Below are 18,878 nucleotides of genomic sequence, written 5' to 3' on the forward strand. Positions count from 1 at the left end.
TAATTGTACCTACAGGTAAGCCTTATTATAGGCTTACCTGTAGTTAAAAGTGGCAAAAAGCGGTATACTACCGCTTTAAGTGTGTTTAACATTTCCTACAACAATCCAAAAAACTTCTACTAGCCCTTCACCAAAAAATTTTTCTAGCTGCATGTAGGGACTTTAGATTGTGAATTATGCCTAGTTTAGAAACATGACTGAATGATATATGTGCTTTTTAAAGCACTGTGCGATTTGATGGAGCTCTGTAAAGTTAATAGAATAATCATACATGCCTTTTTAGATGTTTCTTGAAGGAATTCTCAAAGACTGTGCCTTTCCTAGGATTATCTGATGGCACTATCACTACAACAGGAGCAGCAGAACCAAGATATAGACTGGGAGCAAATACCAGAAGGCATCAGTGACCTGGAGCTGGCCAAAAAACTTCAGGAGGAAGAGGACAGAAGAGCCTCACAGTATTATCAGGAACAGGAGCAGGCAGCGGTTTCTGCTCCCCCACAGGTACTTTTTCTAATTTCCTATTAAGTTAATGTGTAACTCCACCTTTTTAGTGATAAGCGCACAATAAAAAGACTATCCTTTTCACCAACATAAATACTTTCCAATTTTTATTAAATTTCCTCCTCTAAAAAGATGTCCAGCATCCTTTACGGTTTTTAGCCCAAATTCCTCAAGATATGGTAGCCGTGGCTCCTGTATGCCCTGCCTTTAGTGCATATCTCCAGTATGTCCAACTTTTAAATTGTCCAACTGATTCTCCCCAAGTCCATGGGGGCCACTCCCTTTTCCCCTTCTAGAGCTCATGCCCTCTTTCTCCCCCTTCTCCTTTCTTCCTTTTCTCTTTCTGCCGCCTCCTCTCTCTTCTTTCTTTTATTACTGTGAGGATACTCTTTCACGACACCCTGCCATGGCAGATGGTACTCTTACAGCCACTTGTACCACTGTTACCAAAAAAACATGTATTTTTACTCTTTGTGCAGTATAGTGAGGAGGTTTAGTTGCTGGACCATTCCCGGACCTTTTTAAACAATCTCTTCTAAAAGGAGAAGTGCCCCTTGACTGTCAATTACAGACCAGTGAGTTTAACATCGGTTGTAGTCAAATTAATGGAATCACTCCTGAAAAGAGGGATCATTGATCGCCTAAAAATACCACAACTTGCTGGACCCAAAGCAGCATAACTTTACTAAGTGCAGATCATGTCCTACTAATCTAAATTCAATTTTTGTCTATATTTCTAATGTTTTGGACCAGGTGCTGTGGACATCTAGACTATATCTAGATTTCAGCAAGGCATTTGACACAGTTCCACATAATGATCTACATTGTAAAGTGATGAGTAAACTGGTGGTGCTATAAAAATCCTGTATAATTATAATGATCTAATACAAAATGTGTACAGGCTAGGACTTAACCCTTGCATGGTTCAGTGGATTAGAAATTTGCTAAAGGGTAGAAACCAGAGTGTGGTTGTAAATTGGGTTCATTCGGAACAGAAACCAGTCACTACTGGTGTACCTCAAGGCTTTGTACTGGGTTCTGTTCTATTTAACTTGTATGTAAGTGATAACTAAAGGGTTGTTGGATAAGGTAAGTGTCTTTATGCTGATGACACAAAGGTGTGTAAAAGGGTTACAATCCCTGGAGGTGTCTGTAACATGGCACATAATTTGGCATTGCTGGAATATTGGTCAAAACTGTGTAAACTGTAATTCAAGGTTTGTAAATGTAAAACGATGCACCCAGAGGAAAATAATCCCACGTCAGTACAACATTAGGGGTACAGACAAAAAACAATTGGGGGTACCTTCTTCAGATGATTGCAAAATAAGCAAACCATATAACCAGGCAGTGGGAAAAGTGAATAGAATTCTAGGATGCATCACTAGAGGGGTCCCTAGTGAGACTATTTAGAATACTGTGACTAGTTCTGATTACCTCACTTACAAAATGGTATTGATAAGATATAACGAGGGCAAAGATGGGTAAAAAAAAAAAAAAAAAAGGTGAAAGGTCTGAAGGATAAAACATATCAGGAGAGACATCAGAAACGTAATATGTACAGTCTGGAGGGATGAAGAGAAAGGGGAGACATGTTTGAAACCTTTAAATACATCAGAGGAGTGAATAAGGTTCAGGAGGGCAAGATCTTCAGTGTGAAACCAAAATCAAGAACAGGGGGGATATGACTTCAAACTAACTGGAGGAAAGTTCAAAACTAATCTTAGAAAGTATTATTTTACTGAAAGGGTTGTCAAAGCTTGGAATAAATTCCAGCAGAGGTAGTGAGTCAGTTAACAGTTAGGCCCCTTTCACACATGGAAGTCCGTCGGCGAACTCCGTTTTTCTCAGCGGGGGATCGATCCACCGATCCCCCGCTGAGCAGGCGGACGGCAGCTGTGTCTCCGCGGATCGGATTAGATGTCAGCGGACATGTCTCGCTGACATCCGATGCCCCATAGAGATGCATGGGGCATCCGTTCAGATCCGCCTGAAAAACTGACAGGCGGATCTGAACGGTCCGCTAGTGTGAAAGGGGCCTAAGTAGCTCCAAACATGCTTGGGGCAAACATAGATCTATACTCTTGACAAAAAAATTAACAGGAAAAACTCACAAAAAAAAAAAAAAGTACAAAAACACGTATAAATTCAATTTTTAAAAAAATGGACAGACTTGATGGACCACTTGGTCTTTTTCTACCATCACTTTTCTATGTTTCTAGGCTGTAATTACATCTCATCTATTTTAGATTGATAGCAAAATGACCTGAATACCGCACATACAAAAACACTTCTGAAGATCTCTAGCCAAAGCTTTGATTTTAGTTTTGGATGGAGTGCAAGTATTTCAGTTGGATGGGTCAAATACCAGCTTCCCGTCACTCCTTTGCCATTTCTTAGGCCGGCTCATATGTCCTTTTAGTGAGGTACAACCCAGTGGAAGAAACCACTAGAAGTGTGTGAATACTTTCAGCGGCTAGGAGAACAGTGAAGCAGTGGCTTTTTAACCAGTTCTGGACCGGAAGGATTTGCCCCCTTAATGACCAGGCCATTTTTTGTGATTCAGCACTGCGTTATTTTAACGGAAAATTGCGTGGTCGTGCGACACTGAACCGAAATAAAATTGATGTCCTTTTATTTCCCACAAATAGAGCTTTCTTTTGGTGATATTTGATCACCTTTCTGATCTTTTTTTTTATTTTTTGCGCTATAAACAAAAAAAGAGTGACAATTCTGAAAAAAAAAAAAAAACAATATTTTTCACATTCTGCTATATAACATTCCCCCCCCCACAAAATTGAAAATCTAAATTTTTCATCGTTTTAGGCCAATTTAGATTCTGCTACATATTTTTGGTAAAAAAAAATTGCAATAAGCGGATTTTGATTGGTTTGCGCAAAAGTTAAACAAACTAGGGGAAAGATTTATGTCATTTTTATTTATTTTTTTACTAGTAATGGCGGCGATCTGTGATTTTTAGCGGGACTGTGACATTGCAGGCGGACAGATCGGACCCCTAACTGACATTTTTGACACTTTTTTAAAAATATGCACTGTTACTGTAATAATGACACTGACGGGGAAGGGGTTAACCTAGGGGTGATCAAAGGGTTAATTGTGAGTCTAGGGGAGTGTTTTCTAACTGTGGGGGGAGGGACTTGTGAAATGATCAAAGAGACCTGTGATCCTATATAGAAGGATCACAGGCGCTCTGTCATCATTTCAGAGAGAACACCGGTCAGCTGTGTTTACAACAGCTGACTGTCTTCTCTCAGCCAGGAGCAATCATGGGTGCCCAGGGGCAATCGAGGCCGCCGGTCCCATAGATCGGCATCTCCGCTGCCTAGTGGGGGCAGGAGCACCCTGCCGGCGGCACGCGCTCACCCCCAGCACTATTTCCGGGACCGAAGTACCCCTACGTCGTTTTGTGCATCTGATCCAGCCTGCCACAGTAAAGCTGCGTGGGGCGGTCGGCAAGTGGTTGTCCTCCTGGAAAGTCGGGAATATATGGTCGTCTTTTAACAGCCATGTTCTGTATACAAGTATTAACGTGTGACAAAGGCAAGAATCTAAAAATCTAGTCTTAGATAACATTTTAATTCAATATGGAAAGAAAAAGGGCAAATATACATTTGCACATTTCTGATAATCTGTCACCAGATAGCACTTTTTAATTTCAAGCCATACAGCAACATCAGTATTTACTGCTTGTCAGTTTGTTTCTTTGTCTGCTTGTTTTGTGTTAAGTTAGAAATCTTGAACATATCATAGGGACTGTGATATTAAATATTAGCTCGGAATTACGTAAACCTAACATGTTGTCTGCCATTGCTTTAGAAAAGAGTACTGTAAGGCCTCTTTCACACGGAGCGGACCGTATTGCGATCCGCTCCAGCACTTTTTTTTTTTACGGACACGGATGACACTTGTGTCATCCGGTCCGTATGTCCGCATATCATCCCATCCGTTTGCGGATGATATAAATAATGTATGTCTATGGGATTGCGGATGTCAGCGGATGACACCACTGACATCCCATTTTGCGTCCTTTCCGTTTTTTAAACGGAAGAAAAAATAGGGTTCTGTTCCGTTCCAAAAAACGGAACAGAAATGAAAGGACGCAAATCGGATGTCAGCGGATGGTCATCTGCTGACATCCGCAATCCCATTGACATGCATTATGTCCGTATATAATCCGCAAACGGATGGGGTGATATACGGACATACGGAACGCCCGTGTGAAATTGCAGTTATATTTCTGTACCTTGTTGAAACAGTTGCAGTGTACAGCTGCCTATAGTATCAATGACTGTATGTGGCTACACATTCTATTTGTATAAACTCACACATGGGCGAAAATCTCTGAATATAGCTTTTGTGTACAAGCACAGCATATATCCGCATACAGCTAGCGTACAGCCATTTATTACTTTGGGTGGCAGTATGTCTCTACCAGGCACAGAAATGTCAGATGCAAGAAAATGTTCATGTACATGAGACCTAACAGCCCAAAATATTGCTGTGTGACATTTCTAGATGTATTTGTTTTGTATGCGCATGTCTTATAAATGTGTTAGGGAAAGAGACCATCACGTACCTTCTTGGTTCAGAAGTAGCCTTCTTCTAACTTTCGTAGCAACCAAATTGTGAGATTATTGTAAAGGAAATTAAACAGTTGAAATATGAGTAGCCTTAAGCACCTATCTTATATCTAGATCTGCATCATAAATAAATTACTACGCTCACATGATTGAAAAGTGCAGACTTGAGTTAATAGATGTAGTTCTATTAAAGAGGTTGTAAACGCAGTTCAATTTTTTTTTTTACAAGCTGAAAGAGAAACACATAATGAGCTAGTATGCATCGCATACTAGCTCATTATGCAATACTTACCTTAGAACGAGCCCCCGCCGTGCCGTCCGCTCACCTCTATGACGGGCGACATGTCCAGTCGCCCGTCTTCCGGGATCGCGGCATCCGGCCATCTGATTGGCCGGAGCCGCGGTGACGTCACTCCCGCGCACACGCGCGGGAGCCGACAGTCACGGCACGGGGCTCTGAAGAAACGGCACCAGCGGCCGTTCCTTCAGAGCGCATGCGCCAGTGACATCCCTGGCTGCATGTAAGGTAAATATCTCCTAAACGGTACATGTTTAGGAGATATTTACAGTACCTATAGGTAAGCCTTATCATAGGCTTACCTATAGGTAAAAGTGTCAGAGGAGGGTTTACTTCCTCTTTAAGAAATACATGTAGATAATGTTCCCTTAACCACTTAAGCCTCGGAAGATTTTACCCCCTTCCTGACCAGGGGGTTTTTTGCGATTTTTTACTGCGCGACTTTAACGGACAATTGCGCGGTCGTGCGATGCTGTACCTAAACGAATTTCACGTCCTTTTTTTCCCACAAACAGAACTGACATAGATCAAACCTTGATCTAGCTATTTCAATTTTTTTTTTTTTTTTTTTTACACACTTTTGTTTATTTACATCTTTCTCCTTAACCACTTAAGCCCCAGAGGATTTTCCTGCTAAATGACCAGGGGGTATTTTGCGATTCGGCACTGCGTGAATGTAATGGAAAATTGCGCGGTCGTGCGACGCTGTACCTAAACGAATTTGACGTCCTTTTTTTCCCCACAAACAGAGCTTTCTTTTGGTGGTATTTGATCACCTGTGCGATTTTTTGATCATGCGCTATATAAACAAAAAGAGAGCGTAAATTTTGCAAAAATACAAAATTTTTCACTTTTTTTTATATGAAATTCCCCCCAAAAAATGTAAAAATCTAAATTTTTTAACATTTTTGGCCAATTTGTTTTATGCTACATATGTTTGGTAAAAAAAAAAAAATCGCAAAAAGGGTATTTTGATTGGTTTGCGCAAAAGTTATCGCGTTTACTAACAAAGGGAAAGATTTTTGTCATTTTTGGTGTTTTTTTTTTTAACGAGTAATGGCGGTGATCTTTGATTTTTTTTGCGACGTTGCGGCGGACAGATCGTACCCTTGACTGACATTTTTGACACTTTTGGGGGTACCAGTGACATTACTGCAGTAATCAGTGCTATATATATGCACTGTTACTGCAAAAATGACACTGGTAGGGAAGGGGTTAACTGTATTGGAGAGGGAGGGGTTAAGTGTGTCCTAGGGGCGTGATTCTAACTGTAGTGGGACAGGTCTCCTATTGTAAAAACAGAGATCAACGGTTCTACATAGTAGAACCGTCTGATCTGCATTTTTACACTGGGGAGAATGACAGGCGGCTTGTTTACATTAGCCGCCTGCCTTTCTCCCGCTCTACCGATGATCGTAGTATGACCGGCGGACATCGGGTCCGCCGGTCACACGCCCGCTCTCCTCTGTGAACGAGCCTCAGCGGGCGCGCGTTCGCCCGCTATTGGCTCAAAACCCGGTGACAAGCTAGCGACGTAGATCTACGTCACTCTGCCTGGCCGGGGCTGATTGCCGCAGTAAATATACTGTGCGCAGTCGGCAACCGGTTAAAAAAAAAAAAAAAAGTCCCGTTAATTATTTACAATGATCATTTTAGAAACACATTTTGGACTTGAGGAAATACTTTACTTTGAATTATTAAACTTCTAAGCTTAAAGAGACCCTAAATAAGCAAAGTAAAGGCCCGTACACACGTACCGATTGTCGGGCGAAAATATTCGGCCGCCGAACGATCGGCCGATTTTCGGCTTGTTAGTATGATGCTTCCGACAGCCGACAGCGCACTTTCGGCCGAAAAGAATCTGTCGTGCAAGCATTAAAATTTTTTTTGGCCAACAGCAGAACGGCCGATTGTTCGCCAGTCAGTACAGAATTCGGCCGACAGACAGCAGATTTGCAAGACTGGGCATGCTCAGAAAAGAAAAAAGACCAGGAAAGTTAACCATCGCATGACATCACTTCTGCAGTCGGCTGTTGTTGGCCGACAAAATTCGTGTGCAGTCTTTTGCAGTTTTCAACAGAAAAGACAGCCCTCGGACAAAAGACGGCCAATCGTTCGGCCGACGATCGGTACGTGTGTACGGGGCTTAACTGTGGTACCTCTTGATGGCCCCACCTTGCTCCATTGCTCTGATTGAACAAGGCTGCAAAAGCATGTTAGGCCCCTTTCACACAGGCTTTCCGATCAGGTCTGCCTGTCAGTTTTTTTTTTTTTTTTCAGGCGGGCCTGATTGGATGCTCCATGTACTTCTATGGAGCAGCGGATGTCAGCGGTGACATGTCCGCTGACACCCGCTGCTCTCCGATCCGATGTGTTCCGTGAAATCCAGATGGTTGGAAACCCTATTTTCCATCCGTTTGGAGGATCGGATCAGATGAAAATGGACAGGCAGTCCGTTTTCATCCGATCCCCCATAGAGGAGAGTGGGGATCTGACAGGTCCATCCCTGCAAAATAAGCGGAGACGGAGCTGACATCCGCCTGTTTAGTGGGGATCGGCGGATCGATCCCTGCTGAGCAAAACGGAGTCCGCCGGGCAGCCTGTGTGAAAGGACCCTTACTGTTCTTAAGTGTCCAGTTGCCAGGGATGGGGGGAGTGGTGTAGTGACACCATCCACCCTGGTAAGCTCCAACATCAAAGCTGCAGTAGGGATGTGACAAGGAAGCATAAATTGGTGAATATACCTCACTGGGTGAGCTGCTATCAGGAGGCATTGTCACTTGGCCCAGGGCAGATGATCGTGTACATTACACAGTACTGTGCAAAAGTTTTAGGCAGATGTGAAGAAATGCTGTAAAGTAAGAATGCTTTAAAAAATATTTTTAATTGTTTATATTTATAAATTTACTAAATGCAAAATGAGTGAACAGAAGAAAAATCTAAATCAAATAAATATTTGGTGTGACTACCCTTTGACCTCAAACCATTATCAATTCTTACACTTTCAAAAAGCAGGGATTATGTAGGAATAGTCAGGTGTATGTTTAACCAATTATACAAAGCAGGTTCTAATGATCATCAAATTCATACTGTATATACTCAATCTCACAAAAATGAGTACACCCCTCACAATTTTGTAAATATTTTATTATATCTTCATGTGACAACACTGAAGAAATTACACTTTACTACAATGCAAAGTAGTGAGTGTACAGCTTGTGTAAATTTGCTGTCCCCTCAAAATAACTCCCCATACAGCAATTGATGTCTAAACTACTGGCAACAAAAGTGAGTAAGTCAAAATGTCCAAATTGGGCCAAAAGTGTCACTATTTTGTGTGGCCAGCACTGCCCTACCCCTCTTGGGCATGGAGTTTACCAGAGCTTCACAGGTTGCCACTGGAGTCCTCTTCCACTCCTCCATGATGACATCACGGAGCTGGTGGATGTTAGAAACCTTGCACTCCTCCACCTTCCATTTCAGGATGCCCCATAGATGCTCAATAGGGTATAGGTCTGGAGACATGCTTGGTCAGTCCATCACCCTTACCCTCAGCTTCTTTAGCAAGGCAGTGGTCTACTTGGAGGTGTGTTTGGGGTCATTATGTTGGAATATTGCCCTGCAGCCCAGTGTCCAAAGGGAGGGGATCATGCTCTGCTTCAGTATGTCACAGTACATGTTGGCGTTCATGGTTCCCTCAATGAACTGTAGCTCCCCGATGCTGGCAGCACTCATGCAGCCCCAGACCATGACACTCCCACCACCATGCTTGACTGTAGGCAAGACACATTTATCTTTGTACTCCTCACCTGGTTGCCGCGACACACGCTTGACACCATCTGAACCAAATAAGTTTATCTTCGTCTCATCAGACCACAGGACATGGTTCCTATAATCCATATTCTTAGTCTGCTTGACTTCAGCAAACTGTTTGCGGGCTTTCTTGTGCATCATCTTTAGAAGAGGCTTCCTTCTGCGAAGACAGCCATGCAGGCCAATTTGATGCAGTGTATGGTCTGAGCACTGACAGGCTGACCCCCCCCCACCACTTCAACGACTGCAGCAATGCTGGCAGCACATCTATATATAACAGACTCTTCAATGTGATACAACCAATAAAATATACCATAAGGCCTTATGCACACAGTACTTTTATTTAACTCTCCCAGAAGCCAGCAGCGTTTCTGCTTGTAAACATGTCTTAAGCTTTTACAAAGTTTTAGAAGCTTTTACAGGTGTAAAACTCTTTGACGTTAAATTATTTATTCTGGGCAAGGAAATTAATTATCCAGGTTATTGAAATTAATTAATGCTCAAGCCCTAACGTTTAGCAGCTTCTAGCAGCTGTTAGTAGCTTCAAGCGTTTTTTTGCCCAAACTCTGCTGTTTCTGAACGCACTGGCACTGGTTGTTTTTCTCTTTTTTTTCTTTTTTCTTGCCTCTAAAAGCTCCTGGCACTCAACACTGCTAAAAGCCTATGTGTGCATGGACTAACATAGAGGGGTGTTTAGAGGCAGGAAAAAAAAATGTCAGACGCCCCTAGATGCAGCTGTAAAAACGTCTAGGATACATGGGGCCTTAAAGTGGAACTGCACTGCATCTGAGCACCACAAACCAAAAATGCTATTTAATTTATTTGTAATAAATTCATTTGTATTGAAAACAATCTCCCCCATCCATCCAGGTCTCAAAGCTTTATTTTGCTGAGAAATCATTTTGACACACCCCCCTAGCATTTCTGGCCATGGCCGTCTTGAGTAAGGGCAGATGACTCATGTATCATTTACTTCCTGGAATCCATCTGCCCTTAGCTCAGGCATAGGCTGAAATTAGAACCCTCCCTTCTCTCCTGAAGATTTATGGTATGTATGACATAATTTGCCTAGACATGGAAACCAGGAAGTAACTGAAAATTGTAATAAAAAGTTTAAAGCAAGTAAATATGATATACTTTCCTATCTTTTTACTAATGCTAGCAGCATAAGGATTAAAAATAGTCCACGTTGATTGAGAGAGTTCCACTTTAAGCTTAATGGTGAAAGCAACTGAAGAGTGTAATCATTGGCATTAGTAAAGTAAGTTTAAAACTTTTTTTACCTTGAATTATAGTGCAGGGCTTACAACCATTATCTCATGGATAGAGCTGCCTTGTTTGCAGTTTGATTAGTAAAATATCCAGTGATGACACCAATTATAGATCGTAGATGCAGTTGTTTTCAGGAGAGAGATATTAATCTGTATATAGAGTAGCTTTCTCTCTCTTTATTCTCAAGATAGAATATCTCCTCTCTAAAATGTATTCTAAAAAGTCACACAAAAGAGAAAATAGGATATAATGAGTATAGATAGCAAATGTAGCACAGACTCCAGTTAAAATGCAATCAGGAGAAATACATTTCTTAATTACTTACATGGGCTGCCAGCAACCTCAAGTGAAGAGTAACGAGGTCCTAATGCCACAGACCGCACCAGAATGGTTTTCCAGAGCACAAATGATTTATATACTGTATCTCCTTCCAGATACGCCCACAGGAGGGGAAGGACATAAGTAGTCATGTGTTGAAAATGTTTTTTTTTTTTGTTTAACCCCCGCACCTCCAACATATCCAATAAACAATTTTGCTCCGTTGCATTTTTATGCATACATATATACCTCTTTACTGCATATTGCTTCATTACATCCAAATGTATATAATTCATTATAGATACTTTGTTGCCCTTTGCATCCTCCCAGCATTACCCGTCTGGTCCCCTGTGAGTCACAGGTTAACCCTTGCTATCTATTTGTCACGGACAGCAGAGAGACAGCTTGAAAATTTTAAACTTAGTTTTGCTCTGGTTGAGGTTCAAAAAATCCCATTACTCTTTCAAGGTATGATATTGAACAATTGTTCTATGATCTGATGCAATGATTTTTATGTAAAACCCTTTAACATGTTTTTAATCTAGATGTCCTCATCCCCCTGAGAAAGAGTTTGAATATTATAATTGAGTGCGTTGGGGTTTTCATGGACAGGTGTGATAGTTATTGGAAATTCCTGTAAATAATGTCACCTGCCATTTGTCTATAGGACATCAGTTTCTTGTAAATTGGGGCACACCAGTGCTTATATTTAAAAACTGTATGTAGATTTAAATTTTAAAGTTCATACTAATAAAGATCTTAACATTATAATTGTTTGTACATTCATTGTTCCTGCTGCTTAAAAGCCCTTTGGAGATTTTATTTTTTGCTATATGTCATTAAAAACTTTCTTCAGTGTTATGAAATTAATTAATGCTCAAGCACTAACGTTTAGCAGCTTTTAGAAGCTGTTAGCAGCTTCTAGCAGCTGTTAGTAGCTTCAAGCGTTTTTTTAGTCCTGGAAGTCATGGTTTGGCCCCCACAGAGCCCTGACGTCAACATCATCGAGTCTGTCTGGGATTTTATGATGAGACAGAAGGATTTGAGGCAGCCTACATCCACAGAAGATCTGTGGTTAGTTCTCCAAGATGTCTGAAACTACCTACCTGCCGAGTTCCTTCAAAAACTGTGTACAAGTGTATCTAAAGAGCGGTCACATCAAATTATTGATTTGAGTTGGATTTTTCTTCTTTTAATTTACTGTTCATTTACTTTCTATTTTGTTAATTGATAAAAACAAACTAACACTTCTATTTCTGAAAGCATTCTTCATTTACAGCATTTTTTTACACCTGTCTAAGACGTTTGCAAAGTAGTATAACCGCTAGGCATGTACTTGGAATTCTATTGTCTTTTTTGTAAGGTTTCTTTATCATGTCACCGGGTTTTCCAGTGTTGTTTTCTATATTATGCATAAAGAAAATATCTGTTTGCTTATTACAGCCAGGACAGCAACCTCAAGCAAGCGCCAGTCCGTCCAGTGGGCGACCATCAGGGAGCAGCGAAAAAAAGAAAAAGGAGTCCAAAGAGAAGGAAAAAGAAAAGAACACGTGTACACTATTGTAATGGAGCTAAATGTCTATTTAGCAATATGTCATGAAAGTGGGTCCAGGAAAAAGGAAACAACAGTTATAAGCCATCTGTGCCTGAACACCCCCTGCTGTGCTTCAGTTTGTTAGGGGGGATTTGTTACAGACTTGGTACACTCATTACTTTTTTTTCATTTGGAGTAGTGTGGTGAAACCATGTGTCCGTGTTACAAGGTGTGGAGCAAAAGCACTAAGTACATAATTTATGTTCTCTTTTTGTATCTGTTTGGCTTTCTTGATATTAAGCCATATTAAATCATCCCAACATTTTCTACCCATGGGAAAGAAGAATGGTTACTATTCTGGACATAGAAAAATGTTCTGAATAATAAATGGCAGATTATTGAAGGAAGTCTAGAGTAAAAGCATGCCCCAGCATGCTTTGTGTCTTCAAGTGCTGGCCTTACTTCCTCTTATCCTGGGACTTGCACTGTTTCCCACAAGTTTCAATGAAGCCCGTCTTATGTATTTGCCCCTGTAAATATAGATCTAGTTAGACTTTTACTCAGTGTAATTAAGGGAATATTTACTACTTCACTGTGTCATAACCTGGGCATTGTACCCAAAATATCAGGTTTAAGTATTTTGTGACAAGTACACTTTTTTAATATTTAGGACCAGTCTTTTTGTATACAATGTTCTGTATGTGATAAATTGGTAGCTTAAGGAGCCTAAGTTGTGTCTAGTCAATGAGGTTATCTAAGGTGAACACCTTTTAAACCAACAAATGAGACTGTTAAATACTGCAATAAGCACCACTTGGTGTTTACAGCTCGGATGGACACATTTTAACGATGAAGACTGAACAAAACAGTTGTTTTATTGTATTTGATTTGTTATACTGGTTCTGTTAGGCTGCAAGAGTGGCTGAATGAATAATGTTGGAATGTATTTATATTGGCTGTAAAGTTAATGTGGTCTTATTCTATATGTTTTATGACTGTAGACAATCAATGTCTGCTCCAGTTATCCACTTTTGTGTTTTCATACACTACTAATATATACTAGGTACAGGTAGCTGTCTAGATGAGTTCTGGAAATATGGCTAAACGTCAAGTCCTCCTATACCTAATTTAGTAATTGCTGGTATTTTAGTCACTCACTGGCTTCAGGTATCTTTTGAATAATCTCAACATACCTGTCCTTAGCAACGATCACTTCAAGCCCTGGTGCAAGAGAGTCGCACTTCTATGTATGTGTACTCTATAGTTCAAATAGGATATTAATCACTGATGTCTCTCAGGCAGAGCCATAGAAATATAGATGAAGCCAAAATATCAGCTTTTGAATGGACTTACCTTTTAAGCAGATGCCATATGAGGTATAGTTTTTAGACTGTACCAAAGTAGATCATTGCTTGTGATTTGTGTATTTACATATACCTTGTAAGAATACATGCATTTTTTTTTGTCAAGAAGAAATCTTGGTAAACACAAGATATCCCCAATAAATGGCTATTAATGTAGCAGATTACAAAACCTTGCCTTATTCTGCTCTTTACAAAACTAGCCAGTAGTCATTTATTGGACAAGCAATGGGCAATTATATTCAGAATAGGATGAATGCATTCCTTGTTTTATAGAGGCAACAGAGGTATTTAACTCCTTAGTGACTGAGGGTAAAACAAATGTTGATGCCCAAACACAATTTTGCAACTTTGACATGCGTTAGTAAAACCACAAATATCATTGCAACAATTTGGGACTTTCTTTTGGTGGTAAAAGATAATGGATATCTGATTTTTTTTTTATTAATTATATTATCAAAGGAAAACGGGCCCAAATTATTACATTTTTTTAATATACATTTTTTTAAATTTAATTTAGCTGTATATTTCCTGCTACTATTATAACCTACCACCAAAGAACAATCCAAAAAAAAAATTCTCCTGCTCCGAACAATCGCAGCGATACCAGGTATGTGTATGTTAGTCGTTGTTTGTACCCGTAGCACAGCCCAGAAACATCAGTGCGCATTTTGCTTTTTTACTGACTCTGAAACTAATTTTAAAAAAGGGTTAAAAAACAAAAATAAAAACTCTGCCCAAAATATAATGACCCTGACCTGTGAGCTGACCTTGGCCTTTGACCCTGACACTATCCCTGGCACTGACATAGATCAAACCTTGATCTAGCTATTTCAATTTTTTTTTTTTTTTTTTTACACACTTTTGTTTATTTACATCTTTCTCCTTAACCACTTAAGCCCCAGAGGATTTTCCTGCTAAATGACCAGGGGGTATTTTGCGATTCGGCACTGCGTGAATTTAACGGAAAATTGCGCGGTCGTGCGACGCTGTACCTAAACGAATTTGACGTCCTTTTTTTCCCCACAAACAGAGCTTTCTTTTGGTGGTATTTGATCACCCGTGCGATTTTTACTTTTTGCGCTATAAACAAAAAAAGAGCGTACATTTTGCAAAAATAACAATATTTTTCACATTTTTTTATATGAAATTCCCCAAAAAAAAAATGTAAAAATCAAAATTTTTTAACATTTTCGGCCAATTTGTTTTATGCTACCTATGTTTGGTAAAAAAAATCGCAAAAAGCGTATTTTGTTTGGTTTGCGCAAAAGTTATCGCGTTTACTAACAAAGGGAAAGATTTTTGTCATTTTTGTTGTTTTTTTTTTTAACGTGTAATCGCGGCGATCTGCAATTTTTTTTGCGGTACTGCGACATTGGGGTGGACAGATCGGACCCTTGACTGACATTTTTGACACTTTTGGGGTTACCAGTGACATTTCTACAGTAATCAGTGCTATACATATGCACTGTTACTGTAAAAATACACTGGTAGTGAAGGGGTTAACTTTATTTGGGAGGGAGGGGCTGTGTGTGTCCCTAGGGGCGTGCTTTCTACTGTGATTGGCTGTGGCTTGAGCTGTAAGGACACTGATCAACGGATCTACATAGTAGATCCGTGTGATCAGTGTCTTTACACCGAGTAGAATGACAGGTGGCTTGTTTACACAAGCTGCCTGACATTCTCCCTCTCCCCCACCGATCGCCGAGTGACCGGCGGACATCGGGTCCGCTGGTCACACGCGCGGGGGGTCCGTGACCGCGCGGGAGCTGGAGCGCGCCTCCACGGGCGCGCAGGAGCTCCCCAGAGCCTCACAGGCGAGCGACGTAGAGCTACGTCACTCTGCCTGTGAGGGGCTGACTGCCGCCGTAAATATACTGTGAGCAGTCGGCAAGCAGTTAAGCCCGCGTTCACATTAGGTTGCTCCGACTTCGGGGGCGACCTGTGAAGTCGCGTGCAGCACTTCACATAATGGAAGTCAATGCAAGTCGCCTCCAGGTCGCCCCGAAGTAGTACAGGACCCTTTTTCTAAGTCGGAGCGACTTGTGTCGCTCCTATTAGAACGGCTCCTGTACTACACAGTGGGAGCGGGAGGACCGCGACTTGTCAGGCAGTGTGAATGGACTCTTAAGGAAAACGAGATGCAATGTATCTCTCTCTCTCCATTGAGAGAGAAAGAAAACACAGGATCGAGCTACACAGTGAATGATCACTGTGATAGCCAATCAGAGTCTATGACAGTGTTTAGGTGACCTGGAACCCAGTCTCTGTGCTGGGAGTGCCTTGTGTGGCACGCTTTCAGCACAAAGACAGATACCATTGATAAAGGTCCATATCTATGAGGCCGCATATATACGTAAGTTCAGCGGAAAGCAGTTTATTACATATGATGGAGGAAGTAATCTTTAACCGATTGCTGCCGGGCACCTGCGATTGCTCCCTGTGGAGACAGAACGATGTAAACATGGCAGACCGCTGTTCTGTCAGTTATGAACACAGGTGTCTGTGTTTATGTAGCAAGCCCATCCCCCCCCCCCACAGTTAGAAAGCACCCCCTAGGGACACATTTAACTCTTTGATAGCCCCTGGTGTTAACCCCTTCCCTGCCAGTGTCATTAGTATAGTACCTGCATATTTTTAGCACTGATTACTGTAGTAATGTCACTGGTCCCCCCAAAAGTATCAAAGATGTCAGGTGTCTGATCTGTCTGCTGCAATGTCACAGTCCCGCTAAAAATCGCTGATCGCCACCATTACTAGCAAAAAAAAAAATAAATAAAACAACATAAATCTTTCCCCTAGTTTGTAGGTGTGATAACTTTTGCACAAACCAATCGATATACACTTATTGGGATTTTTTTTACCAAAAATATGTAGCATAATACAAATTGGCCTAAAATTATGAAAAAATTAGATTTTAAAATGTTTTTTTTATTAATGGGAATGTTATATAGCCGAAAGTAAAAAAAAAATATATATATATATATATATATATATATATATATATATATATATATATATATTTTTTTTTTTTTTTTTTTTTCAGAATTGTCGCTCTTTTATGTTTTATAGCGCAAAAAATAAAAATCACACAGGTAATCAAATACCCCCAAAAGAAAGCTCTATTTGTGGGGAAAAAAGTACATAAATTTTGTTCGGGTACAGTGCTGCATGACCGCGCAATTGTCAGTTAAAAATGGCCTGGTCATTAAGGGGGTAAATCCTTCCAATCCAGAAGTGGTTAAATTGTAGAAAATAGAAATTACACTTCTCTGTAATGATGTTTCTATGTAATCCAGACAAGACATAGAAATAGATCACCCACTTACAGGGGCATGAATGAAGAAGTACAAGGTGAAGAGATAATTACAAGTACTATTTACTGGAATACAGATGTTTAAACAATTATTTGGGGATGGATTTACCCATCTTGGGTCATATGTGGAAATGTTACCAGCAAGTGTAATTTAGGTTTCCCATTGCATACATTATGATTATGAGATATATTGTTATTTTTTACAAGGTTGGAATTAGAAGTAAGGATTTGTGGGCCCTTTTTTCCTAAGGTACAAGCCTCATAAAAATGCAGTAGAACACTGAGATAGCTATAGTAGTCCACTTCACAACAGTTAATGTGGGTACATCTGTACTTGTCTTTTGCCCTGATAAGAAAAAGTACAATTTCTTTTATGCCATTTGTTTATTATGGTCAAGGAAGATAGTACAGGCCTCATCTCCGAACACCTAGGAGATGAAGTTTTCTTTCATCCTTGTTTAGCATGGGACTGATGAAAAAGGGAAGAACAATTTCCTGCTTGCTGTAGAAACTTGATGGGGGTGGAAAAACATGGTTTCAGGATTGAAAACCCCTCAATCTCTCCAGCAGTGATAGAAGAAAGATAATTTGGAAAAAATACTACTTTTAGTGGTGCTTAGAGTTCATACAATGGCAACATGAAGGATTCTATGCAAGTTATGTTGGTCTTAGCTGAAGGGATATTCAAGAGGCTGATGTGATAAGTTCTGTTTAAAGTCACAGAAAGCACTACTGTATGTGCTTAGGAGTGGCTGCCTGTAGGAAGATAAAGCAGAACATAAGGCACATTTAAGGTTAACTTAAGGTTATAGCCACGACCGGTCTGATTTGCCATACATGTTTCATTGGGGAGATTTCTCTTCCTGTCCCATAGCTGAAAACTGGTGACAATCAGCGATTCCCTGAAGGAATTACCTCTCACGTCCTGATAGTGTACCTATAGGAACATTTCCTTTCTTTCCCTGTTCTGGGGGAAAGCCTAAACCTTAAATATGGGATTTTTTTTTTACTTTCACTTTAAAGATCAGGTAGGATGAGCTTTATTGATTCTAAAATAGATATTGGAAGGTACCAAGCTTTCTGCTTTTATGCAGAATGGTATGACATTATGTGAGTGATCTCTGACTTTTGGAGATTAGTCTTTCTAAGCCTAGCAGTCAAGTGTAGGGATTCTGAATGGGAATTAACAAGACTGTCTTGGAGGAGGAAGTCCTGATGCATTGGAAGGACCCAAGGATCTTCCTAGGTGATTTTTTTTTAATATCTTTATATAAATTTTAGTGCAATCAATATTAGGAATAATCTGCGTGATCAATCCAGAAGATAGAATTGCAAAGTATTTTACAGCCAGAGTATCGTAAATTGTCATCCACATAACCGATGTCTGAAATACAAACATAGGAAATTATTACCAATGGTGAGAGACTCCGCACATGCTGAGGAACTCGCTCAGATTGTGCAAGTAAAAGGAATTAAAGCAATTTCCTGACATGTCTGGCATATATTTTCACTACAAACCGGTGAAAGAAAAGACTGAGATGATTGGTAAAACTGGATAATAGGTTTCTGAAACATAAGCAAGTAAACCATATAGAGAAAATATATATCAACTAGGATGCAGGCCCTTCATTAAGCTGGGCTGCACTTGCCTAAAAGCAGCACAGGTTTCCCATCAGGATTGGTCAATACAAGTAAAGTATTATAGCTTTTATATGTTTTAGAAATTGTAACCAAGAATGCTTGAGCCATAGTTGAGCTATCAGTATAACTTATGATGTAGAGATGTAAAACAGGAGGGGATCTATTGGGTCACCTTAACGGCTTACATGCTTAAATGCTTAGTGTCATCTTGAATAATTAT

The 18,878-nt window shown here is 40.3% G+C and overlaps 1 protein-coding gene across 1 annotated transcript in view; it reads left to right on the forward strand.

Moving 5' to 3' along the window:
- Positions 1-14,095, forward strand: part of MINDY2 (MINDY lysine 48 deubiquitinase 2) — a 187,086-nt gene extending 172,991 nt beyond the window's left edge. Inside the window, exons 7-8 of the mRNA XM_082257052.1 lie at positions 325-504; positions 12,250-14,095. Coding sequence (XP_082113178.1) covers positions 325-504; positions 12,250-12,372 — 303 coding nt within the window. The 3' untranslated portion in view covers positions 12,373-14,095. The remainder of the gene's footprint in view (positions 1-324; positions 505-12,249) is intronic.
- Positions 14,096-18,878: the final 4,783 nt, after the last annotated feature.

This window comes from Pelophylax lessonae (assembly GCF_965119305.1).
Source record: "Pelophylax lessonae genome assembly, chromosome: 4".
In the NCBI taxonomy this organism is placed as follows: Eukaryota; Metazoa; Chordata; class Amphibia; order Anura; family Ranidae; genus Pelophylax; species Pelophylax lessonae.